Source organism: Alosa sapidissima, chromosome 4 (assembly GCF_018492685.1).
Source record: "Alosa sapidissima isolate fAloSap1 chromosome 4, fAloSap1.pri, whole genome shotgun sequence".
Lineage (NCBI taxonomy): Eukaryota > Metazoa > Chordata > Actinopteri > Clupeiformes > Clupeidae > Alosa > Alosa sapidissima.
The window spans coordinates 21,838,142-21,863,431 of record NC_055960.1 but is presented as its reverse complement, the minus strand read 5'-3'; the positions used below and the strand labels follow the sequence as shown (position 1 = coordinate 21,863,431).

Below are 25,290 nucleotides of genomic sequence, written 5' to 3'. Positions count from 1 at the left end.
ACAGTAATTATCTACTGAAATCTTTTTTCACTGAATGTTTCTTCTCTTAAACCACTGAGGAAAACAAAGCTGACATTTAAACTAAATAGGCCTAGCTCAGCCATCCAAATTGTTCTTAAAAAAACTTTTCAGACAGTGAAGTATCAGAGTGGGTATAACAATATCTTGTTTGTAAGAAGATGTAAGAATTCAAACAAGTAGGCCTAACAAGAAATAGGATAATGAAAAATCAGTTAAAACATCTCACACACAAACAATTACATTCCGATTATTCTAACATCACTTTGTTCATACATCAAACATTTGTTTGTGTTGTCTTGTAATGTTGTTAGTACATTCAATACGAAACAAGGTGATGCTTTGACAAAATAGAAACAAATCTTAATGGTGATCTATGAGGTCAGTGGTATGTCCTTCCTGACCTCAGGCCTGAGTTAACGTTTGGAGGTGGCAATCAGTAGAATTACCAATATTATTTAAAAATGAAAGGATATATTCCGAAAGGCAGTGCATTCTACTCTGAGAATGTCCACTGTAGAATCCCACCTACACTTATTTACACCCCTCCATTCACAGAGAATTGCAACTGACATGAATTCCTTGGCATGGTGTTTAATAGTGCCATGATGGACATTATGAAACCACTTAAATGGTGAAGGTAAGAAAAGAGAAGCAAAATCACAACAACCTCATAGATTCGTCAATTCTAAAGGAGACAGCTGCTGTGAAGTTTCACTGCAGAGTGTTTTTATCTCTCCCACTGGCTTTCCACCGTAACGTCCCACATGTGGCTGTCAGAATCCATTAGACAGCATCCTCAGCGGTTTTGCCATCCTCATCCATTCGGCCCCGCTCTCTGGTCCCATTGTCCTTGGGCTCGACCTCCAGTTTAGCTTTCTTGGCTTCCTCTTTGGCCTCCTTATCCAGCAACCTGTAGTTGATCCCCATGACTATAAACAGGATCACGCTGGACACAATCAGAATGATTCCACAGCCATAGTATGTGTACTTGTAGTCATGATAGATGTCATTGAATTTCCCTGTTAAACACAAAAACACACATAATGAAACAGTAGTTTTACAAATCCCACATATGTTGGTCTGACTCCTTGCAAATGCTTTGGGAATATGCATCTTTAATAAACTATGCCAATAGTTACACATTATAAAAGCATTCATATGAAATACTGCTGTACATTCAAAATTACAAGTCTCACCAAGCAAGGGAGGGCCAAGTAACACAGGCCCACACTCTATGATGGTCACCAGTCCAACAGCACTGGAGAACCGCTGGGCGCCCACCAGATCCATGAGTGTCTCAAAGAGCACCGAGCTGAGCCAGCCGAATGCAAAGCCGAAGAACAAGGCGTAGATGATAAAACCAGTGTAGTCGACCGACTGGGGCGCCAGCACATGGCAGATCCCGTTCAAGAGTGCTGAGGCAGCATAGAAGTACTGCACCCTGGGCCGCACCCACTTGGTGTTGGCTACGATACCCATGGTGGGCCGTGCCACCATGTCCACAAAGGCCAGAATGGAAAGGAGGAAAGCGGCCTTATCCTTAGGGATGTCCTTGCTCTTGGCATAGTTGCTGAGGAATACGAGGGGTGAGAAAAGGCCAAAGAACATCACCACATTGCCCATGAGGTAGAGGAGGAAGCCTCGGTGCTTGAACAGCGTCAAGTCAATGAAGCCGTTGATCTTCTGGACCAGTGAGGTGCTCTCTGTGCTGTTGCTGGCCTTCTCTGGGGGCTGCGGCTTGGGCCCGATTGGCCGCATCAGGGCGCCGGCCACACAGCAGTTCAGCAACATCCCGCCCAGGATCCGGAAACTGCCCCTCCATCCAAAGTGGTCAAAGAACCAGGTGTTGAGGGGAGCTAGTGTGGAGAGGAAGACTGGGCTTCCCGCCATGGCAATGCCATTGGCAATGGGCCTCTTTTTGTAGAAGTATTTGCCAATCATGGTGAGCGCTGGATTCAGATTAAATGCCAACCCTAGACCTAGAAGGTCACATATGAATACAATTAAAATGCATACTCCTCATTTCATTATTATTACATAACATGTACCATTTCTTATTAAGCACTAACAAATGTTCTAAATGGAATAAAAAGTTCACCTTTTAAATACAAATCACCTCGACAAGATAGTATACTGCATGAGTTCAGACATGACTTGAAATAGTTGTATAATGTAACAATATCTAGATGACATACCTCCTATCACACCCACACAGAAATACAAGCCCTCCACTGTGTCACAGAAGGAGGCAGAGATCATGCCGATACCAGCGAGGCACCCGCCAGCCATCATGATGGGCCGGCTCCCATATTTATTCACCAGGATACTGCTGACAGGACCTGAGAGGTGGTTAACACATATCAGATTAAGGTCAGCATCTGTCATTTGTTAAATACATGTCCAATCATGTGATGAAAAATGATGTAAACAAATTGTGTCACAGTTGCACAGTGGTGTGTTGGGGTGTGTGTGTGTTCTGGATCTGTCCTTATGCTTGGGCTTCCCTTCTTTTTTTGACAGTTGAAACACATACCAGGTGTGTCAATGACACCAAATTGGCTTGGAGGGGTGGTGTGTGTGTGTGTGTGTGTGTATATGTGTCAGTGTTGTAGTACTCGAGTCCGAGTCATGAGCTAAATTTAGAGACCTGTGACTTGACTTGGGACTTGAGCACTGAATGACTCGAACTTGGACTCGGACTCGTACATTCAGACCATGCAGACATGGAAAATGAGACGAGGACTCGACTTTTTGTCATATCATTAGGCTATAATTGTAATATGTCATTAGAATATTATTTGGTATAGGATTGTAATATCTAAATGAATATCTAAAAACTGCTTCATGTCTTACATCATACATCACGCCATGTTCCTACAATAACGGACGTTAACTTTAATGGTGCCAAATGCCTGGAGACATGGATGCCCTGAAGGTTGTCAGTTTTTCATTTAATAGTGACTCGACTCGGACTTGACTCGGATGAGTAGTGGACTCGACTCGGACTTGACTTGGAATTTTTTTCAATGACTTGGACTTGACTCGGACTTGAACACTGGAGACTCGAACCTGGACTCGGACTCGAGGCATAGTGACTTGACTACAACACTGGTATGTGTATGCGTGTGTGTGTGTGTGTGTGCCTGGACTGTATTGGACTGGTGGAATGTTCAAGGACTGTTCCAGCATTGTGCTCAAGGCACTACGGGATTGTTTCCTGTCTCCAAGTCAATGTGACACCAATCAGTCACTGACTGTACAGAAACTCAAAGAGTGCAACCAGAGAAACATTAATACATCTGGCCACTAGAGGGACCCATAGCTGCAGCCGTAAGATGGCGCCTTGGTAGAATTCTTGTAATTTCTGCAATGAAAATCTTTTGCTGCTGCACTGCAGCAATTTCTCAGAATTTGATGCCCCCAGCAAATGTGTTTCACAAAGTGGGAGGGTAATCCTGAGTGTCATTGTGATATCAATCTTGGAAATACATTTGCATGTGTGGGACTGCGTTGCTGATTGCTATAACGTATGGAGAATGAATTCACTATCTCCGCTTTGCAGTGAGTTCAATAACTAGCCTCCTTATCAGAGTCTATAAGATGAATCAGGGGAGGAACAATGAAAGAGGTCTCTATGGAGAACCCTATGTTAGTAATGGACAATCAAGGCATTTTTCAAGAGGCCTCAAATTTAATCCAAGCAACTGCATACGTTATGTTTTTTTTTTTTGTACGGTATCCACTATATAGTCCCAGTACCTATAAAGTGCTGACACATCAGCATGGTATGCAGTGATGATTTGATGGGACATCTGAGATAAGAACGGTCTCTTTTCATTCCCGCCTGAACAAGTTTGTGTCAAAAGCAAAATTGGCTGCATGGTTCGGAGTCAGACCTCATGAGAATTAATGGACAGTTGAGGGATTGCTGGTCACACTCACACTTCCTCAGGTTGAATAACTGAATGGGCTGGACGGTCATAGAGTGGATGGTGGTCATGATGATTTTGTTGCAAAATTAATGATGGCAGATTGTTTATATGGGTATGGTCGAAGTGAGCCAGACATATGCTGGGTATTGAGATATGACTCAGATAAGTCATTCTGTCCCAGCACAAATGGATTATGCGTTAGCATAGGCAGCCTACAAATCATTATGGTTGGGGGGGAAATAAAATATTGAAACATTGAATCATAAAACCACATTTCCCTTCTTTTTTGAGTATATCAAGTCAATGCAAGTCATATGGCAAGAGTGAGCAAGAGAGAGAGAGAGAGACAGAGAAAGAAAGAAAGAGAAAGAGACAGAAGTGTTCAGGTCTATGTAGTACATCTTAGGGAATGTGTCAATTCAATATGGAAACGTAACAGTTACATTTAGGAAACTTTAGATGAAGATGTCAAAGTCTGTACTTGCTGTTATGTGGTCACCCTTGTTCATCACAGTACACTGGACAAAGTGTTAATCCTGGAATAAGGGAGCAGGAGAAGCTTGTAGAGGGGCATATGGAGAGTAGCACGTCCTCAGGTTTGCCCCTACAATGAACTCCTTTGTTTTCCCCTTTGGGGGGATTCAATCTCTGGGGCAGGAAGGAGCGCTCAGGAACATGCGAGGAAGCATGTTCGTGCTGCTAATGAGGAACTCAACAACCTAATGACACTTAATGAGCTTTAAAGGAGTTTTATGTGCTCTTTCGCTATAGAATTCTGAGTCTGGGAATTGTGAAAGGTTTTTAGTCTGCTTACTCACGCATTGAAGAAAGAGCAGAAAAGAGTCCCTCTCTGCGTCTAAAGAAGCAATTCTGGGACTTTTTTCCCTCCTAAACAAAGTCTGTCATCACTAAATTACTTGAAGTTCTTCCAAATTAAACTCAATTGGCTGGTTAGATATGCATGTTAATTAAGCACAAGTACTATGAGGAGATGGCAACACAGAGCTAGGCATGGTTTGAAGCAGAGCCCTCTTTGAAGACTACCCAATGGATAACAACCTAGATGGCGGTGAGGATTCATTAACTCAAGTATCTCAAGATGCCTTAGCCTCTCCGCCATATACTCAACACATCTTGGGAGGGAGACAAATAAAGTTGGACAGTTTTTGCTTAGGGGCAGTCCACTCTCATTTGCTACAGGGTAGCAAGATGGAGCATTTGGTACACTTACAAATAGCCAAAGGAAAAATCAGCGGAGAGTTCCACTTTCCCCTCTAAACAAGGAAATAAAGAATACAATGGACATTACTTGAGGGACACTGGCTGGGGAAAATAAGAAAATGTGGATCAATAGGTGTGTGCTTGATGAAAATCTCTGTTTGTTGAAGACTGCATCGAGTGAGAGAGAGGATGAAAGGACACTACACAGTCTGTTGAAAGGAAACAGTTGGCAGGAAAAGCATGTGACCCCTGTATCCTGCTGTGAAAACAGGTATCACGCTAAACGAGACGAGACAAGATGACAAACCGATTAGGACACATTCCTGAAATAACCACATGGTGTGTGCTTAGCATGCATGATTGGCTTTGATTGCATATGGACAGTGTACCATATGTCATCCCGCACTGCATGCTCAGACAGGCGATCGGAGTCTGCCTGAAGAAGTTTTTTGCTCAGGCTCTGTACGTGGCGTACAGTGTTCAGGCTTGTGGTCTAATCATGTGCTAATCACACAGTGGACTACTTGTCACGTGGAGAGACGTGAGCTAAGCAGTTGCCACACATGGAGGAGGGAATACTGGGGAAAAGCTTGCTAGACCGTGGGCCTGATCTTTTGACCTATCGTCCATGATGTGGCTGAATTCTATAAGGCATGGCATTCTATCCTTCATGACTGAACAATAATCAGCATTAATCCAGCAGCATGCAACCATTGGACAAAGTCTATGAGGCCAGTGGTTTTTAAGTAAGTATAAGTATATATACTTTTTTGATCCCGTGAGGGAAATTTGGTCTCTGCATTTAACCCAATCGGTGAATTAGTGAAACACAAACAGCACACAGTGTACACACAGTGAGGTGAAGCACACACTAATCCCGGTGCAGTGAGCTGCCTGCTACAACGGCGGCGCTCGGGGAGCAGTGAGGGGTTAGGTGCCTTGCTCAAGGGCACTTCAGCCGCGTCCCACTGGTCGGGGCTCGAACCGGCAACCCTCCGGTTACAAGTCCAGAGTGCTAACCAGTGGGCCACGGCTGCCCCTAAAGTTTAGTGGAAGTTGTAACATGTTTTTGTTTGAAGTGTTTCAGTTGTAAATATGCTACCATATCAAAACAGGAAGCAGTTTGAGGGATTTGTTTAGTAAACTACATGTTACTATAAGTATTACAAATTCCTCCAGAGCTTTAAGAGCTGAAGTGGATAGAGAATCAAGTTGACGTAACTAGTACAAACCTCTCTTGTACAAACCACGCTCTGTAACGAACTGAAAAGAAAGTCCAATGTTCTTTTGAGAGGAAGCTCGTTATCTCTTTCGACATTCCCAGAGCAAACATCTGACACCCATCACTGCGTGAAAAGGGAAACCGAGGAGGAGGCCCAAACACAGACCCGGGGGAAAGATAATGCAGCATTTCAATACGTGGGCAAGAGCTGCCAACTCACCTAATGGCCCGTCGCATTTGGTTTAATGGCATCTATTTCATTCAAGCCATTTCATGTGAGACAATGTGCTTAATCTCCATCTTGTACACCACGTCTCCACTGTGCTGCCCAAGACTGGGAGCGGTGGGATGTACGAGGCGGAGGGGAAACAAAGCCTGATAGACCCGTTAATGTGAAATCTGGCACACAGAGGAGGAACACTCTCTCAAGAAAGGGGAAACAATGGCCGCCTCATGAGCAACGGCCAAACACACTAACACACTGTGTCGAGATGACTTAATCCTGTGCAAAAGAAACAGAACAGTGGTATGAGTCACAAAGAATATTAGATATTAGAAACTGAACTTCTAAATTACTGGAAAATCTAACAGCCAACCGTGTTAACCCCATTCCTAAAGCTAAAACTCAATTCCACCTCGATCAATTCACTCGAGTCTCTAAACTGGAAAGCAAAGAATGTATGTTAAGGGCCATTACTGCTCAAATGAATGTGAGTCACAATGTTGTAGCGTTTTCCTTAAAAGAAGGGCAGGGGCACCATAAGGTAGGGAAAAGTAAGGATGGTTCTAAGGGTTCTGCTGCCCTGACAGGGGTTCCTTATAGAACATCATAAACAACTTTATTATGATTGGGTCCCTGAGCTTTCACAGGGCACACCATTTCTAGCAGGAAAGCATCTCGTTGTGAATGGCCCCCCAACACATTGGGAATACATTTTACTTGAATTTCTTGCTGAAAAACACAAAAAAGAAATGTGCAGGACCGCCATCCTGATACTAACTGACCTCCAGCGTACATGACGGCCAGCATGATGGACGAGATCCAGGACACTTGGGAGCTGGTGGCGTTAAAGATGACCTCAATCTCTTTGAAGAAAACGGTGATGGACTTGGGGAAGGAGTAGGAGAAGCCAATGGAGATGAAGGCCCCGACCACGACCATCCAGCCCCAGCCTCCCTCGGGCGGGGTGTACCCGACCGGTCCACCTACGGCAGGTGCCATGGCTCTTCAGTGGCAGTTCTCACACACGAACGAAGCAATGTAGATCTGCAGGGACACAGAAACACAGACATATTATTGGTGTCAAACGCAGAAAAAAGACAATGAGATAGAAAGACAGAGGGAGGAAAGGACCTATTTCCATTTCAGTGAGTTCACATGAAGAAAAAGAAAAAAAATTGGGTTCCTGGTACACAAAGGAGCCAAAAAATATGAAAGAATGAGGGGCAACCAACATGTAATTGTACTATCTTAATCTTGAAGTGGAAAAAGACTTCTTGTTATAACAGAAAACTTGGGAGTCAGAATGAGCTTATCTAAGCACAATTCTCAAAGCAAATCATTTCCTTCGTCCTGTGTGATATGCTTAACTGTTTAGGTAGAAAGCCAAGGATGTCTTTTACACTGTGCTTAGCTTGGTTTCCAGTTGACAACAGTATTTGCCAGATATTTTTAACAGCGACTGCAGGAACAATATCTGAAGGTTATGCAATCTTATTGCTCAGGATGCTCCAGGAGAAACTGGGCAATCTATGCCTACTTTTACAACACAAATACTATTATTAAATGAATAGCAGTGCAGTTTCTGAAATAAACTCCATCACAAACAGAAGAAAACAGGATGATCTAAAAAGTAAGCCTTTAAAGGCTTCATAGCTATGATGACACTAATCATGCAATTAACAGTAATATTACAATATGACAACATCATCAAGATAAACTAGTGATAGTATTTCAAAACTTTGCAAAATAGTAGCTTTTTTTCTACAGACATCTGTCTTCATATTCATCAAAGACACTGGGACTTCACAAGATTAGCAAAAGCATAACATTTGTTGCTATAGATTGTAGAAATAGGTCAGTCAGTGAGAACACTGCACTAAGCACATAGCTGCTTTCTCTGACCTATCACAACATTCATCCTAGTTCCAGCTCCACAGCCCTCTGCCTTTCTGATGCAGGGCTAATACACTGCAGAGAGCCCGATAAAAGGTCATGTTCATCTGTTGACACCTAAGTGCAGACCTTGAGGCTTTGATGCCAGTTTTCACTTCACTTACATTAATGCAGCTCACACCTCTAAGTCCAAGCGCTGGGGCTTAAAACATAAATAACAAAATATTTGTTCACAAGGAATTATAAAAGCGAATTTGTTCTTCATTACCGCACTGTACAGAATGTGAATAACACATGTAAACTGGACTACCAGTAGTAACTGATCTAATCAAGGTTTCAAAACCTTATAAATCAGAGATCCACTACCGTATTAAATCACAAGACATCTAACATTTATATCAAGGACCAAAGAACACTCTTTGAGTGGTAAACATTTTGAACAGAAATGGAAAGAGGACACAACAGGCAACAACTTGTGTATGGAGACAGATAGTAGCAAACCAGACACATGACAGCACATACAGAGCAGTACGGGCATTCTAGAATCCTCACAGGTTGTTCCAATCAACACCATGGCATAGGTGGAGTACAGTCACCCTCTCTACGTGGTGTACTGAGTCAGAGAGGATACACCTTTGGAGGACCAGGGATAAGGCATTCACAGTGAATATGCCCTTCTAAATGGAAATGTGACTCAGAGGGGCCTTGAGGGATTAACGGCTGTGAAAAAAAGAGATGTGTCGCTATGTCTTATACCAATATAATGCTATTGCGGTCTTGTCCGCTAAGCCCTGTGCCTCACACGTACAGATTTGTGTAGTGGGCTTGGGCGGGATGATTGTGAGGGATCAGAGGAACAGTGAGAGGCCTGTCGCCACAGACACCTTGCAAGCACGTCATGCTATCTCACCAGGAGATCATGTGAGCACATGTTAAGTCAAGTCCTTCAAAAAAGAAGGAGGCGCAAAAAGTGAGGAGCTGTGTTTAAACATTCTCTCTGAAGATTTAAGCATGATAGAACCTTAGAAGAAGAAAACAAAAAACGTAGATAAAGAAATAAAAAAAAGAGCTTACATCTTACAAACAGGTACAACCAGCTGCACTTTTTGATAGGTCAAGGACTCTTACACATGGATGCAAAGTCTCCTGGCTCTCATGTGTCCTACCTTAGCGATGGCTCTAAAAGAGCTCGGGCTGGTGGGCACGCGTTAGCACCTCAGTGCAGCATGTCACTCAGCAGCAGAAGCAGGTAACTGCCAAGGTGAAGAAACATAAGCCCTTCAGATATGTTTTCAGCCCTTTCAGCGGTAGTCCAAGAGACGAGAGGAGAGTAGCAGAGCGGAGCCCACAAGAGGGGGGGGGGGGGGGGTCTGCTGGAATCCAGGAGCTGTCCACAGGTCAATACCAGCCGCAGTGGCCAGGCTCAGAACACTCACACGCCAGAAACCTGACACATTACCTCCCCCGGAGCTGGGATCCTGCTTAAGTTTTATTCACCTCACCGTCAGTGGTCCCGAGCTGGGCGAGTACAGAGGAGGATAAGTGCAAGGGGACAAGTGCAGTGCTGGGGTCAGATTGGCCTCTTATTGGTTCCCTGAGCTGTGCTTGCCTTGCCCACTGATTGTCCCCCAGCCTCCTCCCTCCAGAGCTTTGTTTTACCTGCGCGCGCGGCCCAGAGCGGAGCCTCCTAACCGAGGATACGAGTGGCCATCTGGGGCCTCAGAGATAAAGTGTTTGTGGCCCACTGATTGGCTAATTAATTTCTCCTATAATAAACATGATGGGCTATTAGGTGTCGTGGCCATTAAACATCCGGCGCCGGCAGAGCAGACGGCATTGTTCTGGAGGCCTACTGGGATATTAGGGCCCAAGGTGTTTTGATCGCATCACAGGTGAAACTGAGGAGAGGCCCCCTTCTGAAGGTCCCCCATGGGTTCTATTCCAGGGCGGGAGAGGAAAGGGCAGGAGCATGAGGTTATCCCTAAACATCCCCAACAGAGGCCGGCAATCAGCCTACGCCGGAACATCCGTGGAACAACGTCAGGAGTACGTATCGGCTCGGACCCTCTTTTGCTTGTTTGTTATTGTGGCTTTTGTTAAGCGCACTTCATGGGTCTCCAAAGGCAGGATGTGATGGTCCCCACCCGACGGTCCCCACGTACACAGCAGTGCACTGCGCAGGGAGAGTGAGAGCACACTCAAAGCTCAAAGGCAAGCGACTCTCGGACAGACCAGGGCCAGATCTGGTGCAGGTGTGTCTCACAGCCAGTTGCTGTTGAGGGATACGTGCCTAGAAGCAGATCATTCCCACATCTTCAAAAAAGCGTATTTTATAAAACTTGTGTACGATATTTGACCATCTGTTCGAGCCTACTCCTCAGATGGACTGCTTTTGTAGTTGACTGAACATATGAAGGCATTTATATAATATGGCAGAACTCAAATTAAACTGTGTGATTAACTGACAGATACACAGAGTTAAACTGCCCTCACGACTGCTGTAAATAACCAGGCATATGTGCTTGTTCTCCCTCACACACACAAAATGACTAATATATGTCCAATTACCCATAATGAAACCCATTCCTATTCCAAACAAGTATCTAGACAATGCCTCAAACACCAATGAAAAAGATAAGGCAAACATCTATCATACCAAGAGAATTGGCTGAACAAAAATGAAATTTAGAAAAGTTATTCTCATATTACTCAGCATGTTGCTCTCTGATTCTTCCAAGGGGGCAAATGAAAAAAAGAAAAGCACTATTGAAAAGCCATTGTTCGCTGTGCATAAAATCAAATCTCACACCACCACTGTGAGACCAATTAAAGGCCCACTTGGAGAGGCTGATATCACAGCCTATTTCAGGATCTCTGGATTTTCTCAGCCTACGTGTTACGTGGCATGTCGCCATAATGGCCGTGAGTTCCTCCAGTAAGCATTAACTCACATAGATGTGGGGCTTTGCATTCGCTTGAAACTGTTGCAATTAGAGAATAAAGAATGGACTGATGCTGAAAAATCATATCCTCTAATTAGAAGTCTCTCTTGGTCCTATAGATAAGGAAAGGCATTCAACTAAGACTCTTGAAATAGAGAGAGAGAGAGAGAGAGAGAGAGAGAGAGAGAGAGAGAGAGAGAGAGAGAGAGAGAGAGAGAGAGAGAGAGAGAGAGAGAGAGAAGTCTACAGGAATATGTGCTTCTGTATGCATGACCTCTAGGTGGTGCAGAGAGCTGGGTTCAAGACCCTCCACTAAGGAAGTTTGACGGTAATGTGCACTGCATTATTAGTGGGATTAGATCTGATTAGTTCAGCTATGTGAAAAATGGACCTTGAAATGACGCTTTGATTTCCCTCGCCACTGAGCCCGTTATGCCTTGAGATTTACATGTCCGTGGTTTTTGCTATACCATGATAAGCCGTGAAAAATAATAGGATCTGTGGATATTATCGTGCTAAGAAATCCCACAGTTGCCGGCCATGTGAATGGCAGTGATTGTTTTGAACTTTTCAAGGATGTCCATCCAGAGGCTGCTTCCTGTTGGCCAGTGCTCAGTGCAGGCATCTCGCCGCAACTGATATTCCTCGAAGACCCAGTTCAGACTGTGAGCTTTGGAGCACTGCCAATGCTGCCTTCATTTATCTCACTAATGTTGCATTATGCTGGCCTAAGATCATTTTCCCCCCATAATGTCAAAACTGCTCAGGTTATAGGACCCACTGATAACAACCTAATACCAATACCCCTATACACCTACGCTTCTAAATTTTCAATGCCCCCTTTTTTGTCATCAGTTAAAGGAACACGCCACCCAATGTCAGTAGTAATATATGTTCTTACCTTCAGATCAATCAGTCAAAGCATTGAGCATTTTTGGCACATTTCCTGATTGGCCAGATGGTGGCGCTATGCTAGGCATGTGAATTCCACATGTGAATGTCATCACAATCTAGCCTGACGAGCCAGACCCACATTAAAATGACTCTATACACGATTTCATTGGCCTGATTAAGTTTCGATTTCTGGAGCTCACAAGCCAACGGAGAGTTGCTAGACTAGCCCTGGCAGCAAATGTAATTTGCGGCCGCTAGGGGCGCGTCTAGATTTCTAGGCTAATCACAATCATGATATCCAATATTTTGTAAAGTTTCAGATCAATCAATAAAGGCATTTCCAATTTCTGGCACATGTTCCTGCTTGGCCAGGTGGTGGCGCTATGCCAGGCAGGCCCATTGGGTATCTGGATATCATCATAATCATAATATCTATTAACCTGAGAAGTTTCAGACCATTCATTCAAAGTATAAAACATTTCTGGCACATTTCCTGCTTGGCCAGATGGTGGCGCTATGCTAGGCATATGAACTACACATGTGAATATCATCACAATAATATTCAATATTTTATAAAGTTTTAGATTAATCAGTTAAGGCATCGTCCATTTCTGGCACATTCCCTGCTCGGCCAGGTGGTGGCGCTATGCCAGACAGGCCCATTGGGTGTCTGGATGTCATCATAATCATAATCTATTAACCTGAGAAGATTCAGACCATTCATTCAATGCACTGTGACTTTATGACATATTTCCTGTTTATGTGGTGAGATATTAAAACCATAATATATTACAACATATCAAAAATCCCTTCACAATTTAACATCAGCAACATCTTGGCATAATGTGTGTCAAATTTCACATGAATCTGACAAACCGTCTAGGACAGGGGTGGGCAAACTGCGGCCCGCGGGCCGGATCCGGCCCGCCAAGCACTTTCATCCGGCCCGCCGAGCATTTCATTTAGTTATCAGGCTGCTCGCTATTTTTTTCCTGCGATAGAGACGACGTTGGTTAGCTTTACTGCAAACTGCTTTTCACTCTCCTTAGATAACGTTTACAATATCAATGTCAAAACATCATGTTAAATAGAGATAACATCATGTTAAACTAAGTTGTTGTGCGGCCCGCCGGCCAATTTTCAAAACCCAATGTGGCCCTTGAGCCAAAAAGTTTGCCCACCCCTGGTCTAGGAGGAGTATGTTAAAATTGGATCATGGGACATCAGTGTAATTGCCATTCTTTTTGTTGCCAGTTGGTGGCGCTATGCCAAACATGCATTATGGGCATGTGAATATTATCATTAACATGGTATTTAATAACCTGTGAAATTTAAAAAATTTCAAGCCATGCATGGTGAATTATGACACATTTATTGTTTATGTGTAACGGTATTAAAATTAATAATTTCGCCATTTCGTCAAATTACAACATATAAAAAAAAAGCTTCACAATTTAGAATCAGAAACATCTTGGCGTCATGTATACCAACTTTGACATGAATCGGATCAACCGTCTAGGAGGAGTATGTTAAAACTGATCATGTCCACAACGCACAAAATCTCAATTACCTCACTTCCTGTGGGCGTGGCTAATGGCATGTTAATACAAAAGTTGTTTGTTTTTGGGAGTTAAATACACCCATCAAATTTAGTGTGTGTATCTAAAAGTATATGCCAACCACAAGTCACAGTGACATAAGGGGGCGCTATGGAGTTCCTGGGCAACACCCGGTGCCAAGCTTTTATCCCTGTCTATTCACTGTACCACTTGATGTGTGTGCCAAACTTCATGCGTTTCACCCATGGGAAGCACCTCTTTTGGCATCATAATCAATCACATTTTAGTCCGCACAAAATCCCAAATACCTCACTTCCTGTTGGGCGTGGCTAATGCATTGTACATACGAAAGTTGTTCATCTTGGGGAGATACACACACCTACCAAATTTGGTGTGTCTAGCTGAAAGTATGTGCCAACCACTGCATCAATCACCTAAGGGGGGCGCTACTGAGTCCCTGGGCCACGCCTGGGGCCAAGCCTTTATGCCTGTGTAGCCATTGTGATACCAGATGTGTGTGCCAAATTCAAAGACTTTTCATCCATGTTAACCACCTCAAAAATAGCAAAAAGGTGAACAAATAATAATAATAATAATAATAATAATAATAATAATAATAATAATAATAATAATAAATAAATAAATAATAATAATAATAATAATCTTTCCAAAAACAATAGGGCTTCGCACCTCTCGGTGCGCCGCGCACCGTCGGTACTCGGGCCCTAATTAACACCTAATTGTAGATCCTATCCACCACAGAGTTTAGAATCCATGCTTGATCGACCCCTTAGCCTCCCCCTCCCCTCTGAGCAAGAGAGAGAGGCACACACACTAGAGATGCACGGATGGGCTATTATTTCAACCGTAACTGCATAGCAAAACTTATCATCCATCCGCACCAAAGTTTTTTGACCAATTTTCAAAACCGCACCCGCCCGCCATCCGCTGGTTGTTTTAATGTATATGGGTGATGCGGCGCTGCTGACGTGAGGCTAGAAAGCTCTTGCCTGTTCTAGAACGACTGATCCAATGCAGCAAATATATTAAAGGAATTATCCGGAGTAAAATGCACTTTAGATCAATTTACGGATGATTGGGAGTACATACATTGAGTTGACATCAAAATCATGTCATTTGGATGTGTTTTGAGAAAGTTCGAATTTTACCGTTTTTAGTCAAAACTCGTTAGCCTGGAAGTGACCACGGCAAGTCAAAACGCTATTTTAATACCTCTTCTACAGTTCCAAACAACATTACACTTACGTGGTAGTGAGTAGAGGGTCCCTAAAGCCAAACCGAAGTATCCCAAGGTCTTTATGTGGTTGGATAGAGAGTCCAGAATGAATTTCATCAAGCCAGTACCTTTCCGGAAATGTTGCTGCTGCAGCTGGCGTCTTTAGGGGAAAGTCCGTAGGAGATGATTGCCGAGTATGGAGTAACACACTCTGGAAATTCACAATTTCGTTGCCGTTTTTTTTAAATAAAAAAACATAGTCCAGTCCATACAACTTCATTTCAATTTCAAAAGAAATACTGGACTAAGTTTTTTTTTTAGGTGTTAATTAATATTACTACGCTAGGTTGAAGTAGGCCTACTCCCAAGTGCTATTGCGCCACACATTGTAGTTCTCCTGTTTATTCACTTGGAAAATCGCCACGTTTCATGTTGTGTGACCTTACACATTTTTATCAAGTACTCGTGCAACTGTATTTAAGTAGGGAAAACGTGGATGTTTTTGATTACTGCTATCTTACTCCCTCTATGGCTACGTCTGAGCCCGCTAGCATAGCAACATGCTAACACAGTTGCACCGCGCACCAGAGCGCTTGAGTGCACGTACAGACATGGGAGAGGTATGACTTAACTCGTGAAAGTTAAGGTAAGAACATATATTACTACTGACATTGGGTGACGTGTTCCTTTAAGGGAGTTTTATGGCAGATTGAGCCTTTTTTGTTTCAAAAAGCGTTTCATGTCAGACTGAGGAATCGCTTGCACAGGCAACAGCACTCTGAAAATAAGTTCCATTAAACAAGTGCACAGGGATGGAAGGGGTGGGGTGGGGGGTGGGGGGCTGAGGTGGTGAATCCCATTTCCGGACAGTCAGCAAATACGGATTACACGTTTGAGATGTTTGCAGATAATAATAGACCTTTGTCCTCCATCTGCGCTGCTCCAAATAGAATTTCCTAGGTGAAGTAAAATGCCATCCGCAATTGTTTAGTGTCACCAGTGGCTTGTGCCCGTGACCCCAGTACGTCTCGCCGTGGAGCGCTTCATTATTTGAAGTGGGGAGGGGTGAGAGGGCAACTGTGTTACGAAAGCCAATTAGCCTACTACTGGTCACAGATGGCCAGCCATGACACCTGCAGAGGTAATCAATGCGGGGTTGCTTGGAACACACACACTTACCTACAACTGTATTGTCGCGCTATACCTAATTAATCCCTCCACTCTGCAAGTCTCTCTCCTTGCTTAATCACCTCTTTTAAATACATCTTCTACAGCTCAGTGGTTTTGCAAAAAAGCAAAATAGTTCAAAATGAGACTGAAGAAATCGTTTAGCTGGCCAATAAAAATAGTGCTTTGCTGAAGGCAAAAGCAGGCCCCTGCAGGTCAACTGTGGTGGTGAGATGACCACAGTGATCAAGAACCCTCTCTGTTTGGGCTCCACAGCTCAATAGTATTGCAGGTTTTGTCACTCGTGCTCGCACACACACACACACACACACACACACACACACACACACACACAAAATCTGAGGGACTTTTGCAGAGCTTTGCGATTTGACTTGTCGTACCTGCCTGCCCTATGCAAATGAGTGCAATGCTAGACTCCTGAAAGAGCAATCAATGAATGCATTCAAGGCAAAACTACCCATTCCTAAGCCACTAGTGCAAGAAAACACATACACACACAGTGGAGAAAGTTGGAGAGAGAGTGAGAGAGAGAAACAGAAAGATGATAGGTCTAAACTTGGTAGGATACAAGAGGAGAGAAAGTAGAGAGGAAATGGAGAAAGGGTGTCTGTGGGTAGAGGAAGGAGAGAATGAAAGAGAGAGAGAGAGAGAGAGAGAGAGAGAGAGAGAGAGAGAGAGAGAGAGAGAGAGAGAGATAAGCTGCCTGACCTATATAGGGGCACTGGGAATAGTGTGAAATCTCATTTCTTAGCTCACTTTGAGCTGAAGTGTTTGCATGTTCTGCTTCATTGATATAAATGTTTTTTTGGCACCCCCAAAAAGCAATGACAGAATAACAGTAATCTGCAGAACAAAAATATTTTCAGTTTATATCCAATTCATATGTGAAGGAGCCTCCTGATTAAAAACAAGTTTTTAAGAAAACGTCAGTCATGTAAAATGACTGTGCTACAGTCCTCTCAATTGTCCCAAACTGTGCATATGACACTGACACAACCCAATCATATCCTTAGTCATAGTCGGGTAAAAATCGGGTGAGGTTGGGTCGCCTGTGAGTGGACCTACGCATCACAGATAGGCATACCAATAATTACACTTAATAATATGTTTGAATCGAAACTTAAGAGGGAAAAGGCCATTAGAATGGCATGTTGAAGATCTTAATATATTGTCAAGGTCAGTAACTGATCCCATTGTCGATATACTGTAATTTCAGTTGCTGAACTAAACAATTATGCCCTGCTAACACAGGAAGCTTACGCCTATGCCTTCGTCATGGCTTTTGCAATGTTTTTCAATGACAGCAAAGCAGAGGGAACCAGGGTTTTCTGACTTCCTGTCCTTTGATGTCACAACAGGACAGCAAAACCCTTGAGGACACAAGTCAAGACACTCAATTACCTCAAACACACACAGGAGAAGTGCCCACACAAAAATACTTCATAGTGTCTGTTTAATCACAGTTTGAACACAGATAAAAGTAAACTGATCAATGCTACAGTACTGGAGCTGCACAGTAGCTGCTGATGTTCACTACTCACTACTTTAGGGATACATGTGCAAATACAGATTAAAAGTTGTGCTAAAGAGTGCTAAAGTTTTGTCATGACAGACAAACACTAAAACTCATTTTCAAATAGCCTAATAAAAAATCTCCACAGTGAGTGAGTGACTAAGTGAAAAGGTTGACATTGACAGTCACAATGTGCACTAATTCCCCATCTAGCAAATCCATTTCCCTTACAATCCCTCTCATATCAGTTTTAGACAGAAACCTGCGAAAGCTATAAACTAAATTAACGTCTACAGTCTCTGGCTGAGACCACATGTGTTGCCTTACTTGGTGTTGTTCTCTCTTCCCACCCCGATCAAGTAGAGTCATTTATTGCGGGTAATGCCATTAGATCAAATGCAACTTCCTCATTCAACACGGGCGATTGCAACGTGTAATTTCTGTCGTGAGGTGGGGAGTGTTGATGTAGCAATCCCTCTGAGAGGTTCAGAAAAAGGGATTTTAGCCCAGGGAATAAGGGCAAACTGGGCACCGCATAGGCTATGGAGCCTTAACTCTTGCCACCTGAAGTGGAGACTAATTTGCTCTCAGGTGGATTAATCACTTGCAGAGAACTCATGAAGCAAATAGCCTAAGTGTTCTCCCTGTCTTGGTAAAAATGATGGGTAAATGGTGAAGGGCAAATGTCAGCTGTGTAACATTTAGGAAGCAAAAAGTAGTAATGAGTCTGACTAAACATTGCTGGCAATGTAAAATGACAATGTATGGGAGGCTACTAGCTAGTTAAGACAGGGTGTGTCGGATGCACCTTTCTGTGTGTGTTGAGACTGGAGAAGCAACACCTATCAAATGACAAGACACTTCTCACTAGCTGGCTCAAACACTCCGAAATCCAACAGTTGGTTATTGGATTTTTCCCCCCCCTCAGATCCCCAAACCTGTGTAACCAGGTAAATGTCTGCGCTGTGTTCTGCACAACACAGTGAGTTCTCTGTAGTTGCTGTCAACTCCTAGCCCCATAAAGATATTAAACAGGCAAGATGCAAAAAATGCTAAATGAATAAAAACCTGCACACCTGCACAAAAGCACACCAATACACCAGCAGTAGCTGCTGTCAGCTCCAGTAACATTCCACAAGCCAACTAATCTGTGAAGTGACCAGCTAAACTATAATGCTAATCTTGCTGTGTCACTGAGCTACTGTTAGTCCTTACATATGGCTAGACAGAAAACATGGAAACAATACAAGGAAATTCACCAAAATAGTTAAGTTGAACTGAATACTGATCATTTAAGGTGAATTAATCTTATGGATGACACTTTTAAATTATATTTATTATGGCAGTGGACACAAACCTACCACTCCCCATAATTAAAATTCAAAAAAAGAAGAAAAAACACTTGGGTGATATGTTCATTTGTTGGGAATAAGTATGAATACATTACAACTATAACGACAGGGTGATCATATGAGCATAAATAGACATAGATATGCATTTGTAACCTGTGTTGTGTTGACTGCACTTAGCCCTGCACTTACTAAGGCTCGAACCCGCAACTTGCAGTGCCTCGGAATGGGAGTCGAGCACTCATAAAACTCATTGTGCTCTCATTTTAATTTTTGTAAAATGTGCACACGATTTACTTGAGACCACAATCTAGTAAAACTAGATGTACCGCATAGCGGTACAAAATATGACCGCCGCTCAGTCCTGTACATCCGTTCCGCGAAAATAAATCACACTTCAATTTGTCTCCATATTTTACTCCATCCCCCACTCTTGAAACTTTTGTGTATGCTTGTTTGGCATGCCTGAGTGTGTGTGCGGCTGCACAGAAAGTAGCCTACTGGTGCTGAAAAGGTGAATAGATTGTAGAATAGCCAAAGAAGATGTAGCATTGTTATAAAACCTTTAAAATCTCTAAACAATCACAAGTAGGGCAGTTCATCACAGTTCATCCATTGCAACTGGATTGATGAAAGGTCACTTACACCTGTAGGCTACATTGTATTTGGGAAAAGCAAAGGTATCAGCATAATGTTATTTATTTATTTTTTATGTATTTATAAACAAAAACATCTCTGTCAGTTCCATGACAAAGGTCATTTTTGGATGGATGGATTTTTTGTGAATGTTTCTTCTTCTACATAAGATTTTAGTCATCTTTAGTTCATGTAATACTTTATTGTCAATGCACAAATTAAGTAACAGTAGTCTGAAACGTTATTGTTAATGCACAAATTAAGTAACAGTATGAAACGAAATGCTATTTTACATCTAACCAGTGGTGCAAATAACTGACATGTCCAAATGGGCCTTGATGAAATGCGTCGCTAGACTGTTCATACACATTTTAACGGGCCAAAGTTGAAGAGCTTTTGTCCGTTATTGTTCGTGCAAATATAGGCTGATTCATGTTCCCTTGCATTGTGTAACTGAGGTCCATGGCTAGTCTGGCTTTCATCAGACAAAGCTCAATCTTTTAATAAATCAAAAAATAAATAGCGGGCAGATCAGGCTGGGTTCACCCAGCCTAGTCCATAGGCACCCGATATTGTTAAATTTTCCGATTGAGATATACACGCTCTGGCTATTCTAAATGCAAAAATGCATCAGGGAGTTATGACAAAACTGTAACTAACAAACTAGATCCTAATAGAAAGCTGTTAGCTTCCCTAAGCTACAGGTAGGATTATAAGGTAGGCCTATTTACAACATAAATTGTCAATAGGCTATGCTGGCGACACAAATAAAATCTCCTTTGGAAACCAATGGCTTACGCCTTACAGTATCATCCATGGGACTTAAACTGCCATATCGTGGCGAAAAGTTGCAATAACATTCACGCAGCTCCATGAGTCAAGGAAAGCGCGAATGAAGTAGCCACTTCTAAATGGGACCCACTACACAGTAGCTTAAGGTGTGTTGCTAAAGCAGCCATAATGAAATGAAGGCGTCATTGTTTGGATACTTCACACACACGTGCTTTTTAATTTCACAGACTACAACTACCAAGCTGGAATCAAAGCACATCGATTCCCCTCTCACACCCTGCACGCACTTAAAACAAAATAAACAAGCATCTCAGTCTTATGCATGTATAGGCAAAACTGTATCAGACCGGTGTAACGTTGGTAAATCTCCCATTGCACAGAATGATTTTGTAGCACGTGCAATAAATGATAGTCGAAAGATACAAACAGTGCTGCTATCAATTTGCTTGGTATAACCGCATTTATAGTTTTCTACAAATGCAATCAATCAAATAGGCCTCCATCACTCAACCAACGCTAACGGTAACATTACCTAGGTCCTTATTGATATTACAAGATTAACGTACCTGCAGTAAAAACCAAGCATGTCCGATAAACATCCTCAGATTTATTTCGGCTTCAAGAAGAAATGGGAATTACACTTCATGTGAACATCGTCCTATCCTTATTAGATGTTCGCTGCAGTAAATTACAGTCCTTGTAGGAAGCGTCCATTGTTTTTCCAACCCACTTTTAACTTACAACTTTTAACAAAATTACGTCTCACTGCAACGATGCGCCATCTAGTGGACAAACGACTACTTATCGCTAATACTGAAAATGCAGCCATGATGATGATGATGATGAATATTTATTTTGGCTTTCTTTTAATCCTACTGAATTTGTAATTATGTATCGGCCGTTCTAATACCGATAGTATGTGGGTGCCTGTGTGTGTGCATGTGTATATGTGTGCACCGCCATTTACAGGCCAATGAGTGTACAGTCACTAAATGTACACATAACCTAATTTTTTTAGACCCCCCCCATGGATGAAATTCTACGAAACTTGGCATACCCCCAGACCCCCAGAGAATGCCAGGTCAATCATACACATAAAAATTGGTGCTGAAGATAGGGGCGATTAAAGCAGAATAATATTGCATTTTCATTTTTTACCGGGGTGCAAATCACAAATGAGTGATTATGAGCCAGGTTGATGTGGGCCCTTGAGACCAACATACCATAAAAGATTCTTCATCCTCAGTGCCACGGTTCAGGTAGTTATTTAGGAAAAACTGTTTTTTTTGCGGTTCGGGGGGCCCAGCACAGGGGGGTGGTGGTCCCCGGGGACGAAACAAAATTTTTCCGTAAAAGTCTAGTGGGGCTACATACCCACCAAATTTCATGTGCCCCGGTGGTTCGGTGTCCCGGGTATCGTTGACCAAAAATTCAGGAAGTAGATGACGGGAAAAATTCTTGAATTGTGTGCGTGTACAAGTTTATGTTTATGTGTGTGGGTGTGTGTGTGTGTGTATGTGCGTGCTTGTGTGTTTGCCTGCGTATGTGTGTTTGTGCATGTGCATGCATGCGTACATATGTCTACTGTGTGAGTATGTGTCATACGTATGATTACTGTAAATGTATGTGTGTGCGTGTGTATCTGTTTATGCACATGTGTGCACATGGAATGGGTTAACATGACCCCTGGAGGCAAACATACGGAAAAAATTGGTCATCCTAGGCCCTACGGTTCTCAAGATATTCACAGAAAACTGTGTCTGCCCTACCCTCCTTTCGGGGGGTCCAGTACAGCGGGGGGGCTACAGATCAAAACGAAAACTGATGGTTCCATGCTATCCATGTGGGGTTACATGCCCACCAAGTTTCGTGTACCCCGGTCTTTCAGTGTCCCGGGAATCCTTGTTGAAGTACGGTCACTAAATGTACACATAAATTATTTTATTGTAAGGCCCCCCATGAACGAAAGTTCACAAAACTTGGCATGCATTCGGAGGGTGTCATAATGATCCTACACTTTCAATTTCGTGCAGTTTTGACCATGTCAGCCAGAGATATTGTGGTGAAAACACCTAATTTTTTGCTTTTTAATTTTTAACTAGGAGGCGCTATACATGAAATAAGTGGTAATGGGATGGGTTGACATGCCCCCTTAAGACCAACATACAAAAAAAAGGTGGACCTCCTAGGCCCTACAGTTCTCGAGATATTCACAGAAAACTGTCTCCGGCCACCTACAGGCCAGTTGGTGTATAGTAACATAAATTAATTTATTGTGAGGCCCCCCATGAACGGAATTCGACGAAACTTGGTGTGCATTCAGAGGGTATCATAATGATCCTACACTTCCAATTTCGTGCAGTTTTGACTATGTTAGGTCACAGATACCTTCGATTACAACACCTCATTTTTATTTTTTTGTGTTTAACTAGGTGGCGCTATACATGAAATGAGTGGTTATGGAATGGGTTGACATGGCCCCTTGAGATCAACAAGCAAAAACAAAAAATGGTCTTCCTAAACCTTACGGTTCTCAACATATTCACAGAAAACTGTGTCTGCCCTACCCTCTTTTCGGGGGGTGCAGTCCAGCGGGGGGGCTACAGATCAAAACGAAAAACGATGGTTCCATGCTATCCATGTGGGGTTACATGCCCACCAAGTTTCGTCTACCCCGGTCTTTCAGTGTCCCGGGAATCCTTGACGGAAATTTGGACATGCGAAAAAAAAAAAAAAAAAAAAAAAAAATCTGACTAAACCTATATGACCGCCGCTTCGCTGGGCGGCGGTCATAATTATTACTGGACAGATCATGACTGGATAGGCCAATATATCAAGACTGTTGTTCATTTAAATCCAAAATGACCGTAGCCTATACGGCAGGTAAATGCGGAATAAGTTGCAATGTCATGGCTTCTTTTCCCAGGGTGAATACTGATAACAATGACATTTTGAATTGTATGTTTCTTTGAATAATGGTAAATGAATAATGGGAGCTTTGCAGAAAAATGAGTGACCTCTCTGATATCATGTACACACTATGGGTGAGTCAAAATAAAATACTCTTAGTTTGCTTTCTTTGAGTGATAAACTATTGTGTACCATGAAACACAACAAACACAACTCCTTCATCAATGGAAAAGTACAGTAACAGTCAGGGGCTTTAGCCTCACAACCCTTTAAATGTTCATATTTTCACAGGGGCCCTCATTGTTGCGAAGGGCCTCCAACTACACATACAAGCAGGATTGAGGGAGCATATGGCCGCGCCTTTCCATATGTGTGTGTGAGTCAAAACAACACCTGACAAAACAAACACCTGTCCAACAAAGCAAAGATGACTTTTGTGCAGTCTTTGCCTTCCTCCTGGGCGCCTCATTGTTGCACTTGGCTGGATACAGCGCACCAGGAAGCACGGCATAAGTCCGCTGCTATGTTTAGCCCTGGGGGTGCATGCAAGTGGGTTCAAAGGGGAACATGAATGTGCGATCTCTTTCCAGCCCAGCTCCTTGGCCTCTGTATCTCTCATGTGTGCTATTGTGTCCCCAGATTGACAAGATAGGCTTTTACATGTGAGTACAGCTATGTAAAACACCATTTTGGGCCTAATATTAGGATGCATTGTGATTCAAAAGCTAGCTATTGTATGCAATACTGTCTAAACATGTGAATTCTGGCACGTCTTCTCATGCACACATACTGTACACACAGTATGTATAATGTCACATACCGTATGTAAATGTGCTTCTGAAACGGCACTCAATGATTTAATCAACTTAGGGGCCATAATGGTTGGGCACTACTGGTTAATGTAAACATAGTCTCATAGTGAGTGTTCTGTGCTCAGATATCTCCTGGGACCATTCATTCAATCTGTGAATCAAATCTATCAAATCTAAAGAAGAGGAAACAGAGACCAGGTGAGAAATATAATATATTATTACGACTGCTGCGCAGCGAAGCGGCGGTCATATAGGTTTAGTCAGATTTTTTTTTTCTTTTTTCTTTTTTTTTCCGCATGTCCAAATTTCCGTCAAGGATTCCTGGGACACTGAAAGACCGGGGTAAACGAAACTTGGTGGGCATGTAACCCCACATGGATAGCATGGAACCATCGTTTTTCGTTTTGATCTGTGGGCCCCCCGCTGGACTGGACCCCCCAAAAGGAGGGTAGGGCAGACACAGTTTTCTGTGAATATCTCGAGAACCGTAGGGTTTAGGAGGACCATTTTTTTTTGTATGTTGATCTCAAGGGGCCATGTCAACCCATTCCATAACCACTCATTTCATGTATAGCGCCACCTAGTTAAACACAAAAAAGTAAAAATGAGGTGTTTTAATCGCAGGTATCTGTGACATAGTCAAAACTGCACGAAATTGGAAGTGTAGGATCATTATGACAACCTCGGAATGCACGCCAAGTTTCGTGGAATTCCGTTCATGGGGGGCCACACAATAAATTAATTTATGGTTATGGTTATGGTTATGGTTATGGATTTAGCAGACGCCTTTGTCCAAAGCGACACATAAATACAAAACAACATAATAATATTTAAAATTGAACAGGGAACAGATTAAAATGTAGGTCAAATATAGTAAGGAGAATAGTTGTAGTACACAATAATATAAATTCAAGCAATAGCCTAATAAAAAGCAATGTAAAAAAGG

At 42.7% G+C, this 25,290-nt stretch overlaps 1 protein-coding gene across 2 annotated transcripts; it reads right to left on the bottom strand.

The window, feature by feature from the left end:
- Positions 1-302: 302 nt before the first annotated feature.
- slc16a1a (solute carrier family 16 member 1a) lies at positions 303-18,369 on the bottom strand. 2 transcript variants are annotated; one of them, XM_042090417.1, is made up of 5 exons: positions 18,173-18,369; positions 7,402-7,663; positions 2,217-2,360; positions 1,218-2,000; positions 303-1,040 (listed from the first exon to the last, which is right to left on the bottom strand). In XM_042090417.1, exons 2-5 carry the CDS (start codon positions 7,616-7,618, stop codon positions 805-807), a joined length of 1,380 nt encoding a protein of 459 aa, XP_041946351.1. In that variant the 5' UTR covers positions 7,619-7,663; positions 18,173-18,369; the 3' UTR covers positions 303-804. The 2 variants fall into 2 exon arrangements, with proteins under 2 accessions (XP_041946351.1, XP_041946352.1); XM_042090418.1 differs by lacking the exon at positions 18,173-18,369 and adding an exon at positions 9,679-10,016.
- Positions 18,370-25,290: the final 6,921 nt, after the last annotated feature.

What these genes read in the sequence shown, in the direction of transcription:
- slc16a1a (XM_042090417.1), bottom strand. Translation starts at nt 7,618, where the DNA reads ATGGCACCTGCCGTAGGTGGACCGGTCGGGTACACCCCGCCCGAGGGA. An exon ending in CTGTGTGGGTGTGATAGGAG is followed by an intron (nt 2,001 to 2,216) that starts GTATGTCATCTA and finishes GTGACCTTCTAG; the next exon opens with GTCTAGGGTTGGCATTTAAT. An exon ending in ACTTGGCCCTCCCTTGCTTG is followed by an intron (nt 1,041 to 1,217) that starts GTGAGACTTGTA and finishes TGTGTTTAACAG; the next exon opens with GGAAATTCAATGACATCTAT.